The sequence below is a fragment of the Malus domestica genome, chromosome 12 (assembly GCF_042453785.1).
Source record: "Malus domestica chromosome 12, GDT2T_hap1".
In the NCBI taxonomy this organism is placed as follows: domain Eukaryota; kingdom Viridiplantae; phylum Streptophyta; class Magnoliopsida; order Rosales; family Rosaceae; genus Malus; species Malus domestica.
Window position 1 is genome coordinate 20909885 of NC_091672.1, and position 23159 is coordinate 20933043.

Below are 23159 nucleotides of genomic sequence, written 5' to 3' on the forward strand. Positions count from 1 at the left end.
AGGGGTTGGGCACACATGTTTATATTTTAAGTTTTTTTTTGTCTTTATTGTTAAATAAAGTTATTAGATGATTTTTTGTTAAAATATAAAATTTTGAAGTCATTTTCATTAATTTTTTTTTCTTTTCAATAGCTTATTCTAAATTCGTCAAATTATGAGAAAAATGATTCGATATACTATTTTAACCAATCTAATTCAGTTAAATAAAGTTAGGTTTGTTAAAAAAAAAAAAAACGAATAAAGTTAGGTAAATTAACTGACTTTTGGTGCGAAACAAACCACAATTGTTAGTCAGATTGATTTTTTTTTAGAGTAAACTGTCGGTTTACCCCCTGAACTTTCACCTCACTTTCGATTTCCCCCCTGAACTTTTCCATTGGAAAATTAAGGACTCAAACTAATTTTTTTAGCCAATTTGCCCCCTACCGTTAGTTTTTCATATATTCCATCCATATTTCCGTTAAGTGAGACCATGTGCACAACATGTGAGGGTAGTTAAGTTATTTCACTCTTAAAAATGATTAAAAAACTAAAAATAATAAAAAAAGCAAAACTTTCCCTCTATTTTTTCCCGCTAATTCCTATCCTCGATTTTATTTTTCCCTCTCATTCCTATGCATGAGAAATGACATATGGTGTTATTGTCTACCATTTTTATTTTCTCTAACAAATTAATAATTTGACAAATGCTAATGGTGCTATTGTCTCCAAAGCAGTGCATTAATATAAGAAACCCTAGTCTTTTTTATGGACATGTTTCTTATATTAATGCACTGCTTTGGAGACAATAACACCATAAGCATTTGTCAAATTATTAATTTGTTAGAGAAAATAAAAATGGTAGTACATGCTTCAAAAAAAAGATTAACTTAGCTACTTATGAAGACAATAACACCATATGTTATTTCTCATGCATAGGAATGAGAGGGAAAATTAAAATTGAGGATAGGAATTAGCGGGAAAAAATAGAGGGAAAATTATTATTATTATTTATTTTCAGTTTTTAATCATTTTTAAATTGAAATGACTTAACTATCCTCACATGTTATGCACATGGTCTCACTTAACGGAAATATGGATGGAATATATGAAAAACTAACGGTAGGGGGCAAATTGGCTAAAAAAATTAGTTTGAGTCCTTAATTTTCCAATAGAAAAGTTCAGGGGGGAAATCGAAAGTGAGGTGAAAGTTCAGGGGGTAAACCGACAGTTTACCCTTTTTTTTTATTTATCAAATGCAATAATCCCCAAATTTACGATAAGGGCTTTGGAGGGGAGGACAAATCAAAATTGGATTCTCAGGACAGGAGTGGCAATCGAAGGAAGGACTCGCCTAACTAGATTTGCTTCCGACGATCAGCGAAAAGGAAGTTGAAATTCGAAATTGGAATTCTCTCGAAATGTTGGGTTACATTTTTCACCGCCGAATCCATGGAACCAAACAGACCCTTTGGATTTGATTCTGAACAGCAGAGAAATATGGGTAGGATTGCCGTAGCCGCGATTGTGAGCCTGTGGGTAATTCCCATCTCCATCCTCGTCAGTCACATTGTTCCCGAACCCTACATGGTAAAACCCTAATCCCACCCAAGACACCAACTTCCATCGATTCAATTCAATGTGATTTTTATTGTATTTTAGATTTTTGGGTTGTATGATTTTTTTTTTTTTTTTTTTTTTTGGAGTTGGTAAATAAATTTATGATCTGCAGGATGAGATATTCCATGTGCCTCAAGCACAACAGTACTGCAATGGCAATTTCAGAAGCTGGGATCCCATGATCACCACTCCTCCTGGCCTGTATGTTCTCTACCATTTCTTAATTTTCTACTCTTTTGTTGTTGTTAAGTTGTTTTGAACTTTGTATCCCACCAGCTGGTTTGTAATTGCGAAAAACAGGTTTTAATTACTTTTAACAAATTAAATGGCTTTTGCTAGAGAACTTAAGAATCATGTTGTATTACAGTATTTAGTATTTAGCAAAGAATTTAACATGGGCAATGTTTGAATTTTGCAGGTACTATCTTTCACTAGCTCATGTTGCGTATTTGTTTCCAGGCATGTCAGTCGTAAAAGCGGCCACGTCGTTTTCTGAAGGCTGCTCCACAGCCATTCTTCGCTCTTTCAATGGTGTTTTGGCGGTATTTTGCAGCGTTATTGTGTATGACATAATCATTCACTTGAGACCGGCTCTTGATGAAAGAAAAGCAACACTTTATGCGGTGGTGCTAGCCATTTACCCGCTTCATTGGTTCTTCAGTTTTCTCTATTATACAGATGTTGCGTCACTTGCTGCAGTGCTTGCTATGCATCTTGCGTGTTTGAAGAAGAAGTACTGGTTTAGTGCATTGGTAAAAACTTAAATCTCTTCCATAAGTCATTGTATGGTTTTGATGCAAGCACACGTATGCTATGCCTAAATGTTTTGTCTGTTCAAGCGGTAACTTGGTTTGATGTTGGTAATGCAGCTTGGTTCCGTGGCAGTTGTTATTCGGCAAACAAATATTATATGGATGCTTTTTGTTTGTTGCAGTGAGGTTATAAATATTACAATGGCTGACCATAAAGATAAGATATATATAGACGACACAATTAGGATAAAAGGTCAGCCAACTCCTTCAAACAGTTTTACTTTAGGCTCAAACTTGAGAAAGCGGAAGGCAACCACTGTAGTGGATACTGGAAGACATTTAATCTCGACTAGAAAAGTTTCTTTTCAAACTTGCAAATTAGGTTTGTCCTCACGTAGCTTGCCAACTTGGTTGCTCATACCCTGCATTGGATTTTTTATTCTCAATGCTCATAGCACATGGTATTCTTTTGCAGGTTTTCTTGATGAAATTGAGGCAATCTTTCCAAACTTATGGCACATGAAGTTGGAACTTTTGGTTTCTTTTAGCCCTTTTATTCTAGTATTAGCAGCCTTTATTGCCTTTGTTCGGTGGAATGGGAGTGTGGTTCTAGGTACGACAACTCCTTTTGTTGCTTGGTTTTTTTGTCTACAAATTGTGGGCAATGAATTGGCCTTGATCGCTGTTGTCTCATAGTGTGTCCAATTGTTGTAGGTGCAAAAGATGCTCATGCAGTTTCTCCACATTTTGCACAGATCATGTATTTTGGTCTGTTTTCTGCCCTTGCTATGGCTCCTATGCTCTTTAGCTTGAGTCAAACTGTAGATTTATTCCGGTCAATGTGGAAGAACAAGTTCCTTACCTTCATTCAGATATCTTTGGCACTTGGCGCTGGCTTCATCGCAGTCCATTTTTTCAGGTGAGGCTTATTTAGCATATGCGCTCAATGCTTTTAGAATAATAGTTGCATTCAATTTACGGAAGAGGAAATAGGTCAGCTAATATGAAGGTCAAATTTTAAGTGATATTTGAGAAAAGCAACTTATCAAGTGTTGTTTTAACGTTTTCTCCAATTTCAAGAACGGTGAATGTTTCCTCTGCTGTTTCCATATCCAATGCATCATAGATACTCATTCATAACTTTATTATAACACATCATCATGTAGTTTCTTGACTGTTGCAGCATAGCTCATCCCTATCTTCTGGCTGACAATCGGCATTATCCTTTTTATCTTTGGCGGAAGGTCATCAAAGCTCATTGGTCAATGAAGTACCTCCTAGTCCCACTTTATGTTTATTCATGGATTTCCATCGTCACTAGATTGGGTTGGTATACAGCTCTTGTTCATTATACCTTTCAATCCTCCTCATGTTTCTTCCCTAAGACTTGTTTTATTTCCCTCTGGCAGGGAAGTTTCAGAGGAAGATCTGGGTGCTGGCATTTTTCTTGGCTACTGCTGCAGTTTTGGTTCCCGCACCGCTGATTGAGTTTAGATATTATACCATTCCATTCTTTTTCTTGATCCTACATTCCCAGACTGATGATTATCGAACTTGGCTCTTCGTGGGGGTGCTGTACATAACCGTCAACGTCTTCACAATGATGATGTTCTTGTATCGACCATTCCATTGGTCCCATGAGCCAGGGACCCAACGGTTTATATGGTAGCTACTGGCTAGATTCACCGATAGATTCCAAAAAAGTTGTTCAGGCCCATAGAAATTCAAAACTTTCATAGTAATCAGATTCCGGCATGGCGATGTCGATGGTGTACGTGTGATCCATGCTTTCTTTTCCTTTTTGTCGGTGAAACCGTATTGAGTTTCTGTTGCAGCATTGTATAAGCTGAATTCATTTATAGAAATAAATGAAAAGTTTTGTTTTTCCTTACCCATATGAATTTGAATCATATTTTTCATTGCTCCATAGTTTTAACGTTTGAAACAATAATGATACTTAGACACACAAAACTGATCACATAGCCGACACTCTCTATTACATTCAGGACTCTCATGTACCAACAATGCATCTAAATAGCGTTATTCCGTTCGAAACCCAAGTTTGATTTTTGAAATTAGTGCAAAAATATAAATGCACTACCTTGACCAACTGGCCCATTACATGTTCACCTAAAATTGATTTAGCTTGAAAATGACAAGTGGTCAACTCAACAGTGATATTCCGTTGTTCACGCGCCACGAGCTAGCAAGGTCTCAAGTTGAAAGCCAGGGAAACCGGAGGCAGCTTGATATACAAGCCATGGAAGCCGGGTCTCTCTGCAATCTCGAACCTCAAACACTGACGAGCCACGGCGGTGGAGAAAGTCGAAAGGTACATTTTTGTCCAGGGTCTTCCTGTTATATTACATTGAAACTAGGATTCTTACGGTCTTTCTACCAATTTCAAATGCAATCGGCAGGCATCACTTGCTGCATCACTATCTTGAGGCCTCTTTCATGGAAAATATGATTCATTCATTGGACACTAATTGGTTGTGTAATGAAGAATAGTTGTAAACGAAATACCTTGGCAAAATTAACTCGATTCATTTTGTACAGGTTTCCCAGGATCTCTGCTGAAGGCGTTGAATGAACTCGAGAAAAATAAGGAGGAATGTTTATAAGTTCTTGCTTCATTGCCAGACATGGATGGCTGGGACATGGCATTCGCCGAAATCTTTAAGGATAAGCAATAAGGTGAGGAAAGTTTTATCATTTGTATTCAAGTGCTGAGATCATGTGGTGAGTTTTCTTGTTAAGTCGAATAAGGTGACGGAAATTCTATCATCCCAGCCTTATACGATAAGCTTAGCTGCTTGTCGTCATCAAATCAAAATCTGTTTTTCTTTCATTTATTGGTTTTCTGTCAGTTTCTTAACTACACTCGGTATCTGACTGTTTTGAGCTTTGCTATTTCTGATCGACAATTGCAGATTCTGCGGGGAAGCTAACAGATTGCCGTTTCTATGCAATCCGGCCTGCTACCATTTGAACTCGAGCGCTTTCTACTTTTTTGGGATACTCGCAACTCGAACCTCACTACCTCAGTATACCCTGGTGGAAAATTAACCCTTCTTGTGCAGACTTAGCATTTGATCTGTAGATGTTGAAATGAGGGTGTGTAGAGAAAAAAAGAACAGTTTATAGTTGCTCTCGCTTCTTTCTACCCGGAGGAGTAAAAAGGCCTTTTGGTTTTCGATGCAACTGTGTAACTTAGACGACAATTTGGTTGGATTGTGCGATCTTTTTTCAAACTGCCAATAATTTTTTTTTTTTTTGTGAGTTGTTATTTTACTATTTACATGCATTAACAGTTGATAATCGTTTACGTATGGATGGTCTAGCATTTTTTTTTTTTTATAATTTTGCAAAGCGTTGTTTTCTTCAAAATAATGCTACCTTTCTTTTTGGTGTGAAAATAATGCGCTACCTTTTCGTTTTTGTTGATAAATGATAATAATGCCCTACCTCATTCTTTGGATTTATAGAATAAAACATTGTTTCTTGCAAGAAAAGTAAAAAAATTAAAAATTAAAAAATAAAAAACAAAAACAAAATAAAAGCTTCTTGTCATGTTGAAAATTGGCGGTTAACTTTTTCAGTGTCCATTTGACTGGCAGTTAATTTTTCAGTCAGCTAATTGATGGTGGGGTCAATGGCGAATCCCAGGCTTCGCAGCCTGCCATGGTGGCGAAGGTGGGCCAAAAAGGACTGGGCAATCGCCGCCGTCGGATTTACCGTTATCGCCTTCGCTCTCACTCTCCTCTCCAACTCCTGGCGCGACAAGCTAGACTCCGGAATCTCCAGCCCGTTTCTTCCCAACGCCGCCGCCTCCGACTTGGTCGAGTTGACCTTGCTCAAAAACGCCAAGGATAGAGGCGCCCGTACTTAATCCCAACCCTCTGCCTTCCAATCTCTCTCTCTCTCTCTCTCTCTCCCCCCTCAATTGTTTGGATATTGGTTTTGCAGTTTGCTTGGATGGGACTGCCCCTGGCTACCATTTCAGGAAGGGCTTCGGATCCGGCGCCAACAATTGGCTGCTTCACATTGAGGTCAAAATTCAATCCCTACGCATTTTTTTACATATCTGTCATATATTTGTTTCATTTAATTTCAGTGTATTTGCATATGCTAGTAGATTTTTATGTTTAGAAAGGAGAATTGCGTAATGGGTTTGCGTCAAAAATCGAAAATGTAGGGTGGAGGTTGGTGCAATTCAACTGAATCGTGTTCTTGGCGCAAAGGTACTCCATTAGGGTCTTCTAATTACATGGATCGTCAAGTTTCCTTTTCCGGGATTTTGAGCTCTCATCCATCGCAAAATCCTGGTAAGCTTGATTTTACTCGGCTGCTATTTGTATTCCGTAATGCTTCGTTTTGTAACTTTAGCTCAATTTTAAGTTGTGGACCATAAAATTGATGTGATTCAATTCATTGTTGGAGCATTCTCTAGAGTTCTTTAACTGGAACAAAGTCAGGATCCGATACTGTGATGGGGCGTCCTTGGCTGGCCACCCGGAAAATGAGTCTAAGGTGCATTGTGTTTGGAGATTTTCTTCCTTGTTTAATTTTATAAATGGAAGAAAGTAAGTTGTTAGTTTAACAGTGGCTGCTTTTCTATTTCACAGAATGGATCGGAACTTTTCTTTAGGGGCCAACTCATCTGGGAAGCAGTTATCGATGAACTCTTGTCAATTGGCATGTCAAAAGTGAAACAGGTATATTACTTCGGTTAAGCTCTAATTTTGAACAATATGAACTACAGTTCACAGCTTTTAAACATCAGTAAATATCTATGCATGTGTCGATTACTATGACTGTACAAGATGTCCTTTTCACTCTTGCTCTAAGAGCTGGCTTTATTAGTATTATAATGATATGATTGGTCCAGCAATTGTAATAACATTCTCCGCAAAAAATGTATTGTTTTCCACCATGAACTAATTTAAAGCTGCTCATCCAGATTTTAACATTGGGTGGTTTATTTCTTCTAATATGTATGAGTGGCACTCCTGCAGGCCCTTCTTTCAGGATGCTCTGCCGGTGGGTTAGCGACTCTTATACATTGTGATGACTTTCGAGGTCTTCTGCCTAAAGATGCAACTGTCAAATGTCTTGCTGATGGAGGTTTTTTCCTCGATGAGTATGTTTTTTGTGTATTAGTGCCGTTGGCACCTACAACTTTTAGTGAATCTGTTCAAGATGAAATCTTTCTAGGATTATACAAGGATTGTATTTTTTTGTGGACGCTTCCAGAATCATATTTTCTTTTCAATCTATTTTCTCCTAAATCATAAATTTCATTTGCCTGATTCTACTATTTGATTTTCATACATCAGGATACGAGACCTATCAAAATGGAATACCAACATTACCGTATCTTTTCTGACATGACTGAAATTCTTCCTATCAAGTTACATTAGAATTTTTTTTATGATGCTTTTCCCTTTTTTCTTCCCTAGTGCATCCTCTGAGCTCAGGATAGTGAATTCTTAAAGAAATACAAGAGGAAGATAGAGAAGGAGGGAAAGTTTTAAGCCATTTTCTGTTTCCTACATTTCAGGGAAGATATTCTCCAGCATCGGACTATGAGGTCTTTATATAATGATGTTGCCATCCTTCAGGTTAGCTCTTATGCAATCTTTAGCTTTTTTATCACCCTATATTTTTTTTGTAGAAATTGAATTACTATCAAATGCTGATACTGTCAGGTTTGACGTTAGTTATTAGATGTAAAAACTAGTGAATATGTTTTTGAATTTCATATAGGTCCATCTGCTTGTTCTTTTTTGGGAGTTTGACGCATCGTATATGAGAAAGCGTTTCATTCATCTTGAGTTTGTCTATATCAATTATTTGAAAATTAACTGTTTTGTCATTTGAGGCTATTTAAATTACTAAACAGTACCTTCACTGACACTAAGGTCTAGGTCTAGCAGGAAGCTACATGTTTAGGACATTAGTCATTAAAAAGTACCTTCATTGCTTTCTCTTGCTTATTTTTCCGTCACGCTGTCAGGGTTTAGCAAAAAGTTTGCACAAGGATTGTATTTCGAAGATGGAACCAGCTAAGGTAGTTGTTCTTTTCCTCTATATGATGATGCCAAATGGTCAGATTTTATTGGTTCTTATTTTTCTGCCCAGTTATGAATTATAACACAAATACCCCATTATTTGTTGTGAACTTCTACACCAGTGCCTTTTTCCTGAAGAAATTATTAAACACAGTAACACCCCAGTGTTCCTTGTCAACTCAGCTTACGATTTTTGGCAGGCAAGTTTCTTCAGAACCCAAGCTTCATTTACTTGTCATCAGAATTTGATTCACATGCTTTTCTCATTTCCTAATCGTATAACCATTAGGTACAACATGTCTTGATACCTGAAGCAGCAGATCCACATGGCTACTGGAAAAAGTGCAAACTGAACATTCACAATTGCAATTCCAACCAGCTTGAAATTCTACAAGGTAATTTGACGTGCATCCGGTGACCCAATTATATGCCTGACCGTCCAGGAAAATCACTTATACCTAATGCTGGTCCAAGCACTATAACTGTTAACTCAAGTGGCTGATTGTAACCATCTATAGATTTTTGTTGACTATAAACCAGCATATTTGCACACTGCATGCTGTGGTGAGAAGGAAGTTTTGCGTCTTCTCATCATGTTACATGTAAAATATCCTACGAAAAATGTTACCCTAAGAATCCTAGAGTTTGCGGAACATAAACTTGCATCTTTTACAGTTGCAAGTTGCAGCACCAGGCATTAGTAACATCAACAGGATATCTTTTGCATTGGTTCATCTTACATGCACTTTGTAGCTCCACTAACTGCAGGCTTCTTGTCAATTGAAAAAGAGAGTCCATAGATCGGTCTTTGCAATTGGTTCTATAATGAAGTGTAATTGTAAACGGAATATTGTGGCAGATTAACCTATCAACTTATTTCATACAGGTTTCCGTGGTTCTATGCTGAAAGCACTGAATGAATTCCAAAAAAATACGGAGGGAGGACTGTTCATAAATTCCTGTTATATTCATTGCCAGACGGATATAACTGAGACATGGCATTCACCCACGTCTCCACGAATAAACAATAAGGTGAGGAAAGTTGAATTATCTCATTTATCGGAAAACAAATGGTTTTCTGTCATTTTTTTTTAAACTAGTTTGGTTTCTGACTGATTTGAACTTTCATAGACAATTGCGGAGTCTGTGGGTGATTGGTACTTTAGTCGGAATGTGGTAAAGCAAATTGACTGCCCATTTCCATGCAATCCCACCTGCTATCATATGAATCTCACTGCTCTCTCACCGTTTTGATTGAACTCAAGAAAACTTCCAACATTCTGGTGGATTATTCCCGACTTTCGATCTTTGCTTCCTGGCGGAAATCTTCCCTTTATTGTTTAATGTTCAGAGCGTGCTCCTATTCCTGTAGACATTGAGAAGGAAGGTGTTTATCAGACCGGAAAGAAAATAGAGACAAGGTGTCGAGAAACAGGAAAAACAGTTTATACTTGTCATCATGTTACAAGTTCTTAGGAGAGAAATTATATGATGTTCTCTTGTAAACTTGTGGAGTCCATATTAACCTGATGAAAGGCATCGTGCCTTCAATGTGGTGATTTTTTGTACTTTGCTTTCCCGAAAAAGAAATTCTAGCAGTGGAATATGGAGACTGGAGACCTGTTATATGTGAATTCCTCATGGCTACATTTCAGAAAAAAATTGAATCTCTATGTGCCACGTCATCAAATTTAACGAATCTGTTACGGACTTGAAGGTGGAGGGCAAAATGAGACACAAGAATTGAATTCTAAGAGGTGATTAAGTCGTTTGAAAATGACTTTTAAGGTGCAAATTAGTATTTGGAACATCTCTAGGCAAGCCACGATACGTATTTTTATCACTCAAAATCACATGTGCCACGTCATCAAATTTAAGGGGTGTATTCAATTGAGAATTTGAGAGACTTTAATAGATTTATAAATCCATGGATTTTTATGGAATTTAGGGGGGTGTATTCAATTGAAATTTTGAGGGATTTTAATTCTTTTAATGAATCTAGGGGTATTCAATCAGGATTTTAAGTGATTCTCTGAAATTCAAAGTGTATTCAATTAGAATTTTAAGATAGTTTATTAAAATCCTTAGAAATCCGGGTGTATTCAATTAGGATTTTAAAGAAGTTTATAACATTCTAGGTGTATTCAATTAGAAATTGATTTTAAAGAATTTGAGAAAGTTGAGGAATTAGAGGGAATTGGAGAGATTTTGCAGTGTATTTTAAGCATCCACAAATCTCACCTCTTCCCATGAGATTTCGAGGAAATTGAATCAAAATTTTATATGGAATCTCTACAAATCAATTAAACTCCATAAAAATCCATGGATTTATAAATCCATTAAAATATCTCAAATTCTCAATTGAATACAACCCCCTTAATTGATTTATAGAGATTCTCTATAAAATTTTGATTTAATTCCCTTAAAATCTCATGGGAAGAGGTGAGATTTGTAGATGCTTAAAATACACTACAAAATCTCTCCAATTCTCTCTAATTCCTCAACTTTCTCAAATTCTTTAAAATCAATTTCTAATTGAATACACTTGGAATGTTATAAACTTCTTTAAAATCCTCATTGAATACATCCGGATTTCTAAGGATTTTAATAAACTATCTTAAAATTCTAATTGAATACACCTTGAATTTCAGAGAATCACTTCAAATCCTAATTGAATACCTCTAGATTCATTAAAAGAATTAAAATCCTTCAAAATTCCAATTGAATAGATTTTAGGATTTGATGGTGGATGGAAAAATGTAATGCAAACATGTATTGGAAAACATAGTAGTAGTTACTTACTTTTAGGATCGGTGCAATATGACTAAGGGCTGGTTTGAGGTTGCTTAAAAAAAAAAAAAAATTCTTAAAAGAGTTTGGGCTTTTATTGTATTTGGTAATTAAAAAAAGTGTTTATTTTTCAAAATCATGGGTTCAAAACAGCAGAAAGCAGAAGGAGCTCTACAAATGCTTAAAAAAAAAAAACGATTTTTTCATTGGATGCAGGTGAATGATACCAATTTCTGAAAGAGTTTTGAAGAGTTTGGGCATCCGACTCTTTATTTTGATCTAACTTTAGAAACACAAACCGGTGCAATATGAGATCTCCATGCTTCACAATTGCTCAGGGAAACTAGTATGATCTTGTCCAAAATGTCCTTCCCATGTGACAAAATTGTGTTATCAACAACACTTTTCTTGCCTCAAATGTTATTAGGAAATATCGTACCTGATGAAAACCCTCAGTATTTCTCAATCATATACGATCTTGATCATGAGCGTTTTCATTGTTACGATACCCCTTACATCATTTCAGATTCGTCGAGTGCCAATGCATCATTTTCTCAAATGGGAAAGACATTTTGGAAAAGATCCACACTGGGAGAGAGGACTAAGGCTAACAGAAAATTGCAGACGGATATTGAGAAGAAAGGACACTGGCTAGATTTTATAGTAGAAACATGATGTTGCTTAGACGTAACGTATATTGAGCAAGGAGATGTATGTGAAAATTATAAAATGAGATTTCATTTTTTTTTTTGGGGCAAAAAATGATATTTTATTTGATTACCATTTATAAAAAATAACAAAAATGTTTGACAATATCTCACTCATAATTTATTTTCTTTTCCAAATTGGATTATCTACATAATGTGCGTCCGCATCCAATGTCCCAAATCCAATTAGATAATTTTTTTTTTGTCATCCAATTGTATGGAACAAATCGACGGTGTGAATACTAAGTAATATATTCATGACAAATTATCTTCTATTCGAACAATTTTTTATATGGATGATCTTCATATGAAGATTAACAAGTTGAACGATTCTGATTATAGAGTTTATAGAATGGAAATACATTCTTTGCAGAAGGTGGGATACGTGCATTCCCCCATGAGAAAAACGCAAGTCTTATTCAATATTGTGAAGCCAAAAATAATCAAGAGGCGACACGTGAATTTTTGGGTAAAAATGACAAAGTTACCCCTGAGACACACCGATTTTCCTACACGCAAGCAGTGGAGAATCAACCAAAAAATAGGTAACAAGTTAAAATTTATCTCATCCATCTTTACTCTATATCCTCTACAAAGAAATTATTCCATAACCTCCCATATAAATTAATTAGGCAAATTAATGGATTAATTCCCAATTAATCCATTAAATCACCAAATTAAATCACCCATTTTTCACACAAAAAAGCTCAAGGGCCAGCCACCTCCTTGTGCTATATATATGTCAAAACTCCCAAAAATTCTCTAAACACTTTTTCTCTCTAATTTCTAACTTTGGCATTGAAGGTTTTTTGGCCAAAGCCCCCCCCATTCATCGTGGGCGCGTGAGGCTCTTGGCCTTGACCAAAGGTGTTAATTGTTTTGTAGGTGTAATTTTGTCAAAGAAGGAGAAGCAGAAAATTTGCATCCACAAATTGGTGCTTTCATTGAGAGTGGAGATTCACATTTGTAGAAGACTCTCGCGTAAAAAGGTTTTTTCTCTATTTTCTCTATTTTCTAGTCCACTTGTATTTTTCGTCTGTTCTTATTATTAGAATTTTTTATTTGCCAAGATTCTTTGATAAAACGTAAAAGAGAAATACAATGGCTAGAAATTTAAAAAATTCCACAAGTGAAAATTCCAATATTCAAGAAATGAGACCGCGACGATCCACGAGACTAAACATGATCTTAGGGGGAGCGGCACCACCACCACCACAAGGCTCCACCATGGCAACCACCGTGGTGGCCACCACGGCAATCGCCCGTGGCGAGGTCCATGGCTCCATCACTACGACCCAAGCCGTGCTATCCAAGGCCCACGTCACCAAAGCCACGGCCCGAGCCATGTCACTCCATGCCCAATGCGTTGCCAATTCGAGCCCAAGCCTCACATTCGCGAGCATCACGCGCTAAGCCGCCCACTCTCGTGGCTCAGCTTACTCTCGCCAAGCAGCCCACTCTCATGGCCCAATCTGCTCCCGCGGCCCAACCTGCTCCTGTCGAGCAGCCCACTTTCGCGGCCCAACTTACTCTTGTAACCCAGCTTACTCTTGCCGAGTAGCCCACTCTCGTGGCCCAGTCAGCTCTCGCGGCCCAGCCTGCTCCTGCAACCCAGCTTGCTTCTGTAGCACTCCAAGCAGCCTAAATCGGCCCAAGACTATTTCAACCATACAGGCTAACCATTAAGCCATGGGCATTTTCACCACGCTTCACCGTAGATTTAACATTTCCAAATTTAAATCTCGCGCCCGGAGCCTGCTGCACTTCCATTGCTCAAGGAAACACATTCATTCCAAGCTCTTCCAATCTAAATGGCGAACAACATTTGTCTCGACAAGTCATAGAGTTAATGAGCACCCTTGCACAACAGACAACCTTGGTGAATCAACTTTTGCAACGCACCGAGATCCAACGTGCCCTAGACGATGTGTCCCTAAGTAGGACAAGAGCAGATGAACCTCTCCACCAACGTCCCGGCAAGCAGCCTATCAACCAGCCACGATTCGAGCGTTCTAGTAGTTTACGCTTCCGCCTAGGTCCTTGGGATAGCGAATACTCTTGTTTTAGCGTGCAGAGGAATGTGCATTCCCGATCAAGCCCATGGACGAGCATACGTTCACTGTTGAGGTCATATTTCGATTATCAACATGGATAACCTTCCAAGCGAAATGATCATTCACAACCAGGCTCGTAAGGAGTATTCTCTACTTCACATTGGAGGAGGCAGCATGGCAAACGGAAATAAGCAATCACTCAATCCGACTCAAGTTCAACCGGCAGTCTGCGAACAGCCCGTTCGCTTGCCAGGAACATGCCACATGCACTGCAGCCGCGACATAGATGAGTTGAGCAGAGGGAAGAGCGGCCCAAACCCATAGGTCACGACCAAGGTAGTCGAAAATTTCATTGCCCCATCAGAGGCAAATTCAAGAAGAAGTTAATAGGCTCCTAACTGAAGGATTGCGTAATTTCCAATGAAACGAGGCTGCTGACGATGCGCTTCAATGAGACATGATCAACATAAACATGTCACCATTCACGAATGAGATCGAGTGGATAGATCCACCTCGCGGGTTCACTATGCCTCACTTCATTCCGTACAAGGGAGACGAAGATCCGGATCAACATCTCAAATATTACCGCAATACCATGATCCTCTACAGGAACAACGATGCGTTTATGTGCAAAATTTTTGCCATAACTCTACAAAGCGAGGCGCAAGACTAGTTTCACACTCTACCACCGCAGTTGATCCGAAGTTTTAACGAACTTTCCTTTGTTTTCACTAAAGAGTATTCATCTAACCGCTCAATCAAAAGGACATCCGACCATCTCTTTAGCATCGTAAAAGACCCTCGGGAGACAATTTGCGACTATGTCAAGAGGTTCAAGGTGGAGAAGGCCAAGATTGTTGGCTGCAATGAAGACATAGCAATGGCAGCATTCAGAAATGGGTTTCCCACCGAACATCCTTTATTCGAAAAATTAATCATAGGAGAATAATTGACCCTAGCAGCTTTGTATACTTTGGCAGAAAATCATGCATTATGAGACGAGGCCAAGCAGTCTAATAAAAACGAGTCGAAAAAGAAGCACATGGAACGTTCCCTGACCAGAGAAGACTCAACGTTTGAAACATTCACCAAGTTCACAGTTCCAATAGGCCAAATTCTCCGCAAGCTCAAGAATGGACCTTGGTTCGAACTACCGCCACACATGAAAAGTGATCTTACCAGGCTAGATCATACAGAATATTACGCATTCCATCAAGGACCAGGCCACACTACCAACGGTTGCCTTAAGTGGAAGCAGTACCTTGAGAAGCTGACAAATGAAGGCCGATGCGACGAGTATCTTGACAGGTCAACAAAACGGCCTACACAAGCAGGGGAAGTTCCCATCACCCCTGAACCACATTTGGATTTTTTCCAAAATAAGTTCGAAGACTCAAACACCTCCACGAACAAGGCTTCACAAGCCAAAGAATATCCGGTTTCACAATTGATTTATTTCTTTATTCTCAATGAAGATTTAAGAAGTTATTCATAAGCCTGGCTCAACTATTGTCCACAACAACTGCTCAAAACCCTTTTTGGGTCTGTTCTCCAGTGCGAGAGGGTAAACCAATTCCCCGACACCCAAAAGGGTCTGCTCTCCAGTGCGAGAGGTTAAACTAATTGCTCTCCAGTGTGAGAGGGTAAACTAATTGCTCTCCAATGCGAGAGGGTAAACTAATTCCCAGACACCCAAAAGGGTCTGCTCTCCAGTGCGAGAGGTTAAACTAATTGCTCTCCAGTGCGTGAGGGTAAACCAATTCCTCAACACCCAAACGGGTTTGCTCTCCAGTGTGAGAGATTAAACTAATTGCTCTCCAGTGTGAGAGGGTAAACTAATTTCCCGACACCCACATGGGTAAGCTCTCTAATGCGAAAAGGTCACATAGTTTAAAAGATCGAATGCTTGAAGATCAACTAGGCAGCAACCATTTTTTGCACTTAATAGTTCGCTTATCTAACACTTCATCTTCGGCAGTTCCGATCTTGACAACTCTATCCTTGATTGTTTCATCTACGGTAGCAAAGAAATCAAACTCAAGCAGTTTCCTCATTTTGGGCAAGTAGCCCAGACATGGCAGCCCAAACCATTGCCTATGCCACGCCACTTCCTCGACCCATGCCAAGCCAACCTTTGGCTTTAATCAAGTCGAGCAGCGCAAGCAATGACCCTTGTTAACCACTTCCTTGGCCCATGCCAAACCGACTCCTGGCCCCTGCCAGCTGACGTGCCGCATCACCTCGACGACTGCCCCGTGGCAGCACCACTTAAGAAGAAGACAAGACGAATTAAGTTTTTCTTGCATCGGTACGGCCCAGAGAAGATGAAGAAAGCAACGAAAGACGATCCTTTGCACGGGCAAGATGTAAAAGATTGCTAGAGGAGGGGGAACAAATATCCTCTAAGCTCTCTCTCTCTTGTAGGGTAGAATAAATCACTCTCCAAAGTTGATTTAATAACCTACTTAAGGTGGACTTAAATAGGCTTTGAAAGAAATTTATTTCCCTTTCCTAAAAGGATCTAATTTCATATTAAAGAGGGAATTTACATCAAAAAATGAAGCAGTCCTAAGTTTCCTAGAGCAAGAAGATCTCTACACCTACTGCCCTTTTCTACGAGCAGCCCAGCAGGTGTGGGGGCATTTGTGGACCCAAAAATAATCAAGAGGCGACACGTGGATTTTTGGGTAAAAGGACAAAGTTACCCCTGAAACACACCAAGTTTCCTACACGCAAGCAGTGGAGAATCAACCAAAAAATAGGTAACAAATTCAAATTTATCTCATCCATCTTTACTCTATATCCTCTACAAAGAAATTATTCCATAACCTCCCATATATTAGGCAAATTAATGGATTAATTCCCAATTAATCCATTAAATCACCAAATTAAATCACCCATTTTTCACACAAAAAAGCTCAAGGGCCGACCATTGATCTAGGAGTAAAACCCTAACATTCTTCATGGTTGATGTGGAGAGAAGAAAATAGACACTTGAGAGGCACCAATTGAATGGAATGAGTTATATTGCAGTAAATTCAACTTTGAAAACAGTGACTGCATAATGGATATATGCCTCTGGCTATCAATTACTAAAAGGGCCGAAGAATTGGTATATGCTTAGAGGTTAAACTTGATAGCACAAAGAAAAAATAATGCATATTAACTGTTAGAGAAGTTCCTAAGAGAGATGCATTTAAGTAATAATTCTGTCACTAGTATTTTGTTTGGATGCAATGCTGAAAATGATCGATGCGTTTTCTTGAACGTTCAGAAACTCTCTGCTTGATATAACTAATCATACCATATTCTGTTACCTGAAAGACATTAAACCTATATTTTGTATGAGCAACTAAGGGTAGTAAACTTTCAGTCTTATTCGCCAAGTACGGCTTTGATAGAAGGTAGTAAACTTTCAGTCTTATTCACCAAGAATCATACACCTCAAGGTGAAAGTTATTTAAAATTGTTGATTAGTAGCAGTAGTGGCATTGTGTAATACGGTTTTCTGGAAATTGGAAATAAATATTAGGCTTAAACAAATATTGGGTAGTATGGTTTCCCGTGGAATCACAAGTAGGAATTTGGGAAGAAAGAAAGGCCTCCTATGGAATTTACTTTTTCAATAGAAGAGGCTCAGTTCAGCAGGGTTGTCGACATGCAAACATGCTCTAAAAAGAGAAGCCTACTACCCGGTCTATTGAGCTTGAATTTCATTGGGTCATCACAACCAATCTCTTTTTTCTCTATCTCTTAAGCCTTTTGCTAACAAAAAAGGATTTATGCTTTAAAAAATGCCGAGTGGGAGGAACCTAACATAGCAAAAGTAAACCTTGGAAAATGAATAAGAATGGAAAAGGCGTTGTTGGGTTGGCCTCCTATGAAATTGGGTAGTATGGAAAGCAAAAGCAGGCTTAAATAATTATCGATGTCATTGAAATAAATAAAATCAATGACAAATATGAAATTTACCTCCTGTGAAGCTTCTGAAATATTGATATCATGTTCTATTCGTCAAAAATAATTTTTCTCAATCAACGTATTTTTAGTTTCATTGGTTAGGATTTTGTTCAACAATGGAGTGGAGGGTGAGAGGGGTTTTGATAGTTGAAGAAGATAAATAATACGTTAAAGTGATTTCAAGGTGTATTTAGAAATTTCTTTTTCTTTTTAAAAACATAATAAGGTCAAAATTGTTATTTGATAGGGAACATAAGCCACTTGATATTAAATTTTAATGTGGGGTGCATTGAACATTACGTGGGGTACTAATAAAATAAATCTATATATACCAACTTCCACATGTTGGAAAAATAGGGTCTAATTGCTATATTAAATCACATGGAAAATCAAGAAATAATGCAACTATATATCAAAGTACTGCATGCACATGAGTAACTAATGTTAAACAAACATAACATAATGTATTAGAAAAACCTAAAAATAGGGTCGAGGCAAGTGTTAGACACTTTGTCCTTAAAACAAGTTTACACCCCACTACTGTGCTCATGGTTGATTGGTGCATGTCTCCCAAGATACAACGACCACGTCCTTGTAATAGTAACACTCCAAATCACAAGGTCCATGAACCACGATTGTGTTGAAAACTCTCATATAAACTCAATGAGACTCTAATATTTAATGCACTATATGTATGTAAGATGAAATGTTTTTAAATTATTATAGGGGGCTTCCTATTTATAGAATGTGAGATACCTCTTTGGAAAGCAAGTAACTATTCATGAAAAGTCAAAAGTTGCAACACTTCATTTAAGTAGACATTTCTTTCTACCAAAAGGCTACACTTCTAATTTCCATTCAATTAATAAATTTAATATAATAATAATATTATTAAATTTTCCAATAATCCCCCACATGAATGGAAATTGACTCAACGCTATGCAAATGACAATGCAAACACTAGAGAGATAATTCAATAGGAAAAGTACCGCATCGAGATAGGTGATTTTTGGCTTTGAACCTTCTGTAGTGAATTACTATTAGATTTACTTGGCTAATCAGTGAGCGCGATATCTTGAACTACTCAGCTGTTTGTGTAAATCAAGACAATAGTAATCACACAATACCCTTCCAGACACCATGTGGTTGCTCGGTTGTGTTCATTTTGGTCCTAAACAATTCTTGGTTTCTCATGAGTGCTTTTAGAGAACTAAGCCCTTCAAAAAAATTCTCACATGAACGGCCTCATTCCTCACTCAAGATAGGTGACTTCCCATTAAGAATCTTGCACTGCCCCACTTGTTATTTCCAAGTATATGAATCATTAAAAGCAAAGCTTATCCTAAATACGCTGCAGATAGCACTGTTCCATCATAGGACATGGGTGGGAGATTAATTATCTCCCTTTGAACCTAGATCTTGGGATCTCTAGTCAGCTTGGTTGGGTTGCCATTATGACGATTCTTAAGACGTAGGCTTTATTTAAACCATTCCCCTTGATGATACAACTTACTCTCTACTCAAACCTTTAAAAATTGGTACCACTAGGTTGACTACTCATATTATATGGTTATCACAAACTTTATATCCATGCATGAAAAATATTTCCTTCGAGAGTAGTTCTTTTTCAATGTTAAGTCTTCAAAACATACATTAGGACTTACAAAGTAATTTGCTAATACTCAGGTACATTCCCCCACATTTAAGGTATTTGCTAGAAGATCTCCAACCTTTCAATACCTTAAAACTTCAATTATAAGCGTAAAACATTCTTTTTAATTATCTTTCATTCTCAAAATTAGCTAAGTCACTCCCCCACAATTCACACACATTGCTTTAATGCTATTAATAATTCACTTTCATACTTTAAGAAGTAAGGATATGTGAAAGATAAGTTATTCGTCTATCTTCACTTGCCAAGCCTTTTAGCCTACCAGCCCTTCTAATTAGGAGAACTTTTCACTTTATTTTAGAGGTGTTAAATTATGGCCAAACAACAATTACTTTCGGCTATTAAAAAAAGGAAAAGAAAAAACTTTTGGTTATAAAATTATAAAGACATCATGATGAGGAGGCATCATGATGATGTTTTTTCTTCTTTTGTGGTTTTTTTATTAGCCGAAAGTGATGGCTTGGTTTAAATAATAAGTCATTGTTTTGTTTCGGTAGATAGAGAAGAAAAGGAGAGCTCAATTTCAGTTTTGAGCAGAAGAGAGAAGAGAGCTGCAGAGAAAATGAGTGCAAGCTGCAGAGCATCAGAAAATTAGAAAGGGTGCAACAACCCTTTGTTGAAAAGAAGAAGAATGTGCTCTTCTTTTTTATTAGCAATCATCCATCATAGTTATTGTTGTAATAGCTTTGAGCTATATGTGTAGAGAAGAAATTATACCTTATATTTCTTTCTCTATTTGTTTTTGTGGTGTGTGAGAGCTATTGGGTGTATTGGGTTATTTGGGTTGTGAGATTGCCAACACTTTGTAAACTCCCATTTGGTTGATAGTGGATTATTGGGTGAGCTCCTACTGCTCCGAGGACGTACTCCAGTTACATTGACTGTTGAGGAACCTCGTTAAAATCTTGGTGTCTTTTATATTTTGTTCTTGCATTTTCATTTGATAAATTTCCTGTGGGTTAGCTTGAGTTGGTTCCAACGGGTTTGGTGCTATCCTAGCACAACAATTGGTATCAGAGCACTGGTTGCTCTTGGGTACTGTCTAGTTGCCAAAAGATGTCAGACGGGCAAGATGAGAATCCTTTTGGAAGCACCTCCGGGTTTGCAAGAACTACGGTGCAAAATGCAAAGTTCGAAGTGGAAAAGTTTGATGGCACAAACAACTTCGGGATGTGGCAATGTGAGGTCAAAGATGTGTTGGCTCAACAAGATCTACTTGCCGCTTTGGGAGAGAAGCCAGAAGCCATGTCGAAGTCAGAATGGGAGAAATTAAATTTGTGGGCTTGCTCTTCAATTCAGTTGTGCCTTGCAAAAACTCAGAAGTATTTTGTGATGCGGGAGACGGTAGCAAGTGTGTTGTGGCAAAAATTGGAAGACAAGTATATGACGAAGAGTGCAGAGAACCGGCTACACTTGAAGAAAAAACTCTACCGCTTCCAATACAAAGAAGGTACAAAAATGATTAGACACCTTGATGCTTTTAATAAGTTGATTGACGACTTGTTAAATTTAGATGAGGATATTAAGGATGAAGATAAGGCCTTAATATTGTTGAATTCCTTGCCGGATTCTTATGAGCATTTTGTTACCACTATTATGCATGGTAAAGAAACTGTGAAATTTGAAGATGTGTCAAATGCCTTGATGAATTATGAAATGAGGCATAGAGATAAAAATCATGATAGTACCTCTGAAGCTTTATTTGTTAGAGGTAGATCATCGGAGAGGAGGTCATCTTCTAGCAGGAAAAAATCACAGTCTCGACCTAGAGGAAACTCTAAAGGTAGAAAACCTTTGGAAAGGGATGAATGTGCATTTTGTCATAATAAGGGTCATTGGAAGAAAGATTGTCCTAAATTGAAGACCAAAGGCAAAGAAAGTTCTGAAGCTAATGTTGCTGAGGTTGAAACAGATTTTTCTGATTTTGCTTTAACCACTTCCTCATTATTTGATTGTGCTACTAAGTGGGTGTTGGATACGGGTTGTACTCATCATATGACTCCTCACAAGGATTGGTTTTCAAGCTTGAAAGAGTTTGATGGTGGCGTTGTGTTCATGGGAGATGATAATCCTTGCACAACAAAAGGGATTGGTACAGTTCGTTTGAAGTTGCATGATGGCATGGTTAAAGAGTTGACAGGTGTTCGGTATGTACCGAATTTGAAGAAAAATCTTATTTCTTTGGGTACTCTGGAATCCAAGGGCTTCAGGTTTCATTCAGATGGACATACATTGAAAGTTACTTATGGTGCACTTGTTGTGATGAAAGCTCCTAGATGTGGCCATTTGTATTTATTGCAGGGAAGCACTGTGACAGGTGAAGCATATGTAGTCTCTGAAAATATGGGCACATCTGATTCAGATACTACTAGATTGTGGCATATGAGATTAGGCCATGCCGGTGAGAAAGCTCTACAAGGGCTTGTGAAACAAGGTCTTCTAAAAGGTGCCACGACTTGTAAGCTTGATTTCTGCGAGCATTGTGTCTTGGGGAAGCAAACTAGAGTGAAGTTTGGTACTGCTGTACATCAGACGAAGGGCATTCTTGATTATGTGCATTCAGATGTTTGGGGTCCTACAAAGACTCCCTCTTTGAGTGGTAGACATTGGTTCGTGACCTTTGTTGATGATTATTCAAGAAGGTCTTGGGTCTACAGAAGCACAAGAGTGAGGTGTTGAGCATTTTCTTGGGTTGGAAGAAAATGGTTGAGAACCAGACTGGGAGAAAGATTAAGATTTTGAGATCGAATAATGGTGGTGAATACACATCCGATCCTTTCTTTAAAGTTTGCAAAGAGGAAGGAATTGTGAGACATTTCAGTGTTCGGGGAACTCCACAACAAAATGGAGTTGCAGAAAGATTGAATCGAACCTTGCTTGAGAAGGTTAGATGTATGTTGTCCCAGTCGGGTTTAAGCAAGTCATTTTGGGCAGAAGCAGTTAATTATGCATGTCACATCATCAACCGGTTACCTTCAGCTGCTATTCAGGGTAAGACACCAATGGAGGTATGGACTGGAAAACCTTCTTCTGATTATGATCATATTCGTATTTTTGGTTCACCTGCTTATTTTCATGTAACTGAAAATAAACTTGATCCTAGAGCCAAAAAGGCTATCTTTCTTGGTTTTAGTAGTGGTGTCAAAGGTTACAGGTTGTGGTGTCCAGAGATGAAGAAACTGGTAATTAGTAGAGATGTGACATTTGATGAAGAAAGTATGTACAAAGTCTCTGAGAAGAATGTGAAAGATGTCCAACAGGTGGAGCTTGAGAAAGTTGCATCTGGTACTTCAAATCCTATTTCCGCTGATGTCGAAGCCACTACAAGTGAAGAAGTGGGAGACCATGAGGATGTTGAAGAAGTTGAACTTGAAGATTCTATTCAAGTTGAAGAGCAAGTTTCACCTCAAGAGTCTATTGCCAAAAACAGAGGAAAGAGACAAATTACCAAGCCAGCTCGGTATAGTGACTATGTTTGTTTTGCTCTTCCTATTATCACTGATGATATTCCATCTAATTTCGAAGAAGCCATTGAGAGTGAGGAGAAGAAG

General features: G+C 38.1%; 2 protein-coding genes and 1 non-coding gene across 4 annotated transcripts; 2 read left to right on the forward strand and 1 right to left on the reverse strand.

The window, feature by feature from the left end:
* The first annotated feature begins 1210 nt into the window (after positions 1-1210).
* LOC103430439 (dol-P-Glc:Glc(2)Man(9)GlcNAc(2)-PP-Dol alpha-1,2-glucosyltransferase-like) lies at positions 1211-4242 on the forward strand. 2 transcript variants are annotated; one of them, XM_008368574.4, is made up of 8 exons: positions 1211-1569; positions 1712-1800; positions 2018-2351; positions 2469-2733; positions 2827-2964; positions 3066-3270; positions 3535-3677; positions 3761-4242. In XM_008368574.4, exons 1-8 carry the CDS (start codon positions 1432-1434, stop codon positions 4018-4020), a joined length of 1572 nt encoding a protein of 523 aa, XP_008366796.3. In that variant the 5' UTR covers positions 1211-1431; the 3' UTR covers positions 4021-4242. The 2 variants fall into 2 exon arrangements, with proteins under 2 accessions (XP_008366796.3, XP_070665092.1); XM_070808991.1 differs by having other exon boundaries at positions 1431-1569; positions 1686-1800.
* A 1697-nt stretch (positions 4243-5939) lies between these two features.
* LOC103430440 (pectin acetylesterase 5-like) lies at positions 5940-10059 on the forward strand. Its single transcript, XM_008368575.4, has 12 exons — positions 5940-6235; positions 6321-6403; positions 6550-6679; positions 6805-6884; positions 6980-7069; positions 7370-7494; positions 7915-7975; positions 8371-8424; positions 8548-8625; positions 8715-8820; positions 9312-9457; positions 9557-10059. The coding sequence occupies exons 1-12, from the start codon at positions 5995-5997 to the stop codon at positions 9677-9679; spliced, it is 1317 nt and encodes a 438-aa protein (XP_008366797.2). The 5' UTR covers positions 5940-5994; the 3' UTR covers positions 9680-10059.
* A 7547-nt stretch (positions 10060-17606) lies between these two features.
* Positions 17607-17711, reverse strand: LOC114820293 (small nucleolar RNA Z107/R87). Its single transcript, XR_003767784.1, has one exon. It is a non-coding gene; the product is annotated as a small nucleolar RNA Z107/R87 (small nucleolar RNA).
* Positions 17712-23159: the final 5448 nt, after the last annotated feature.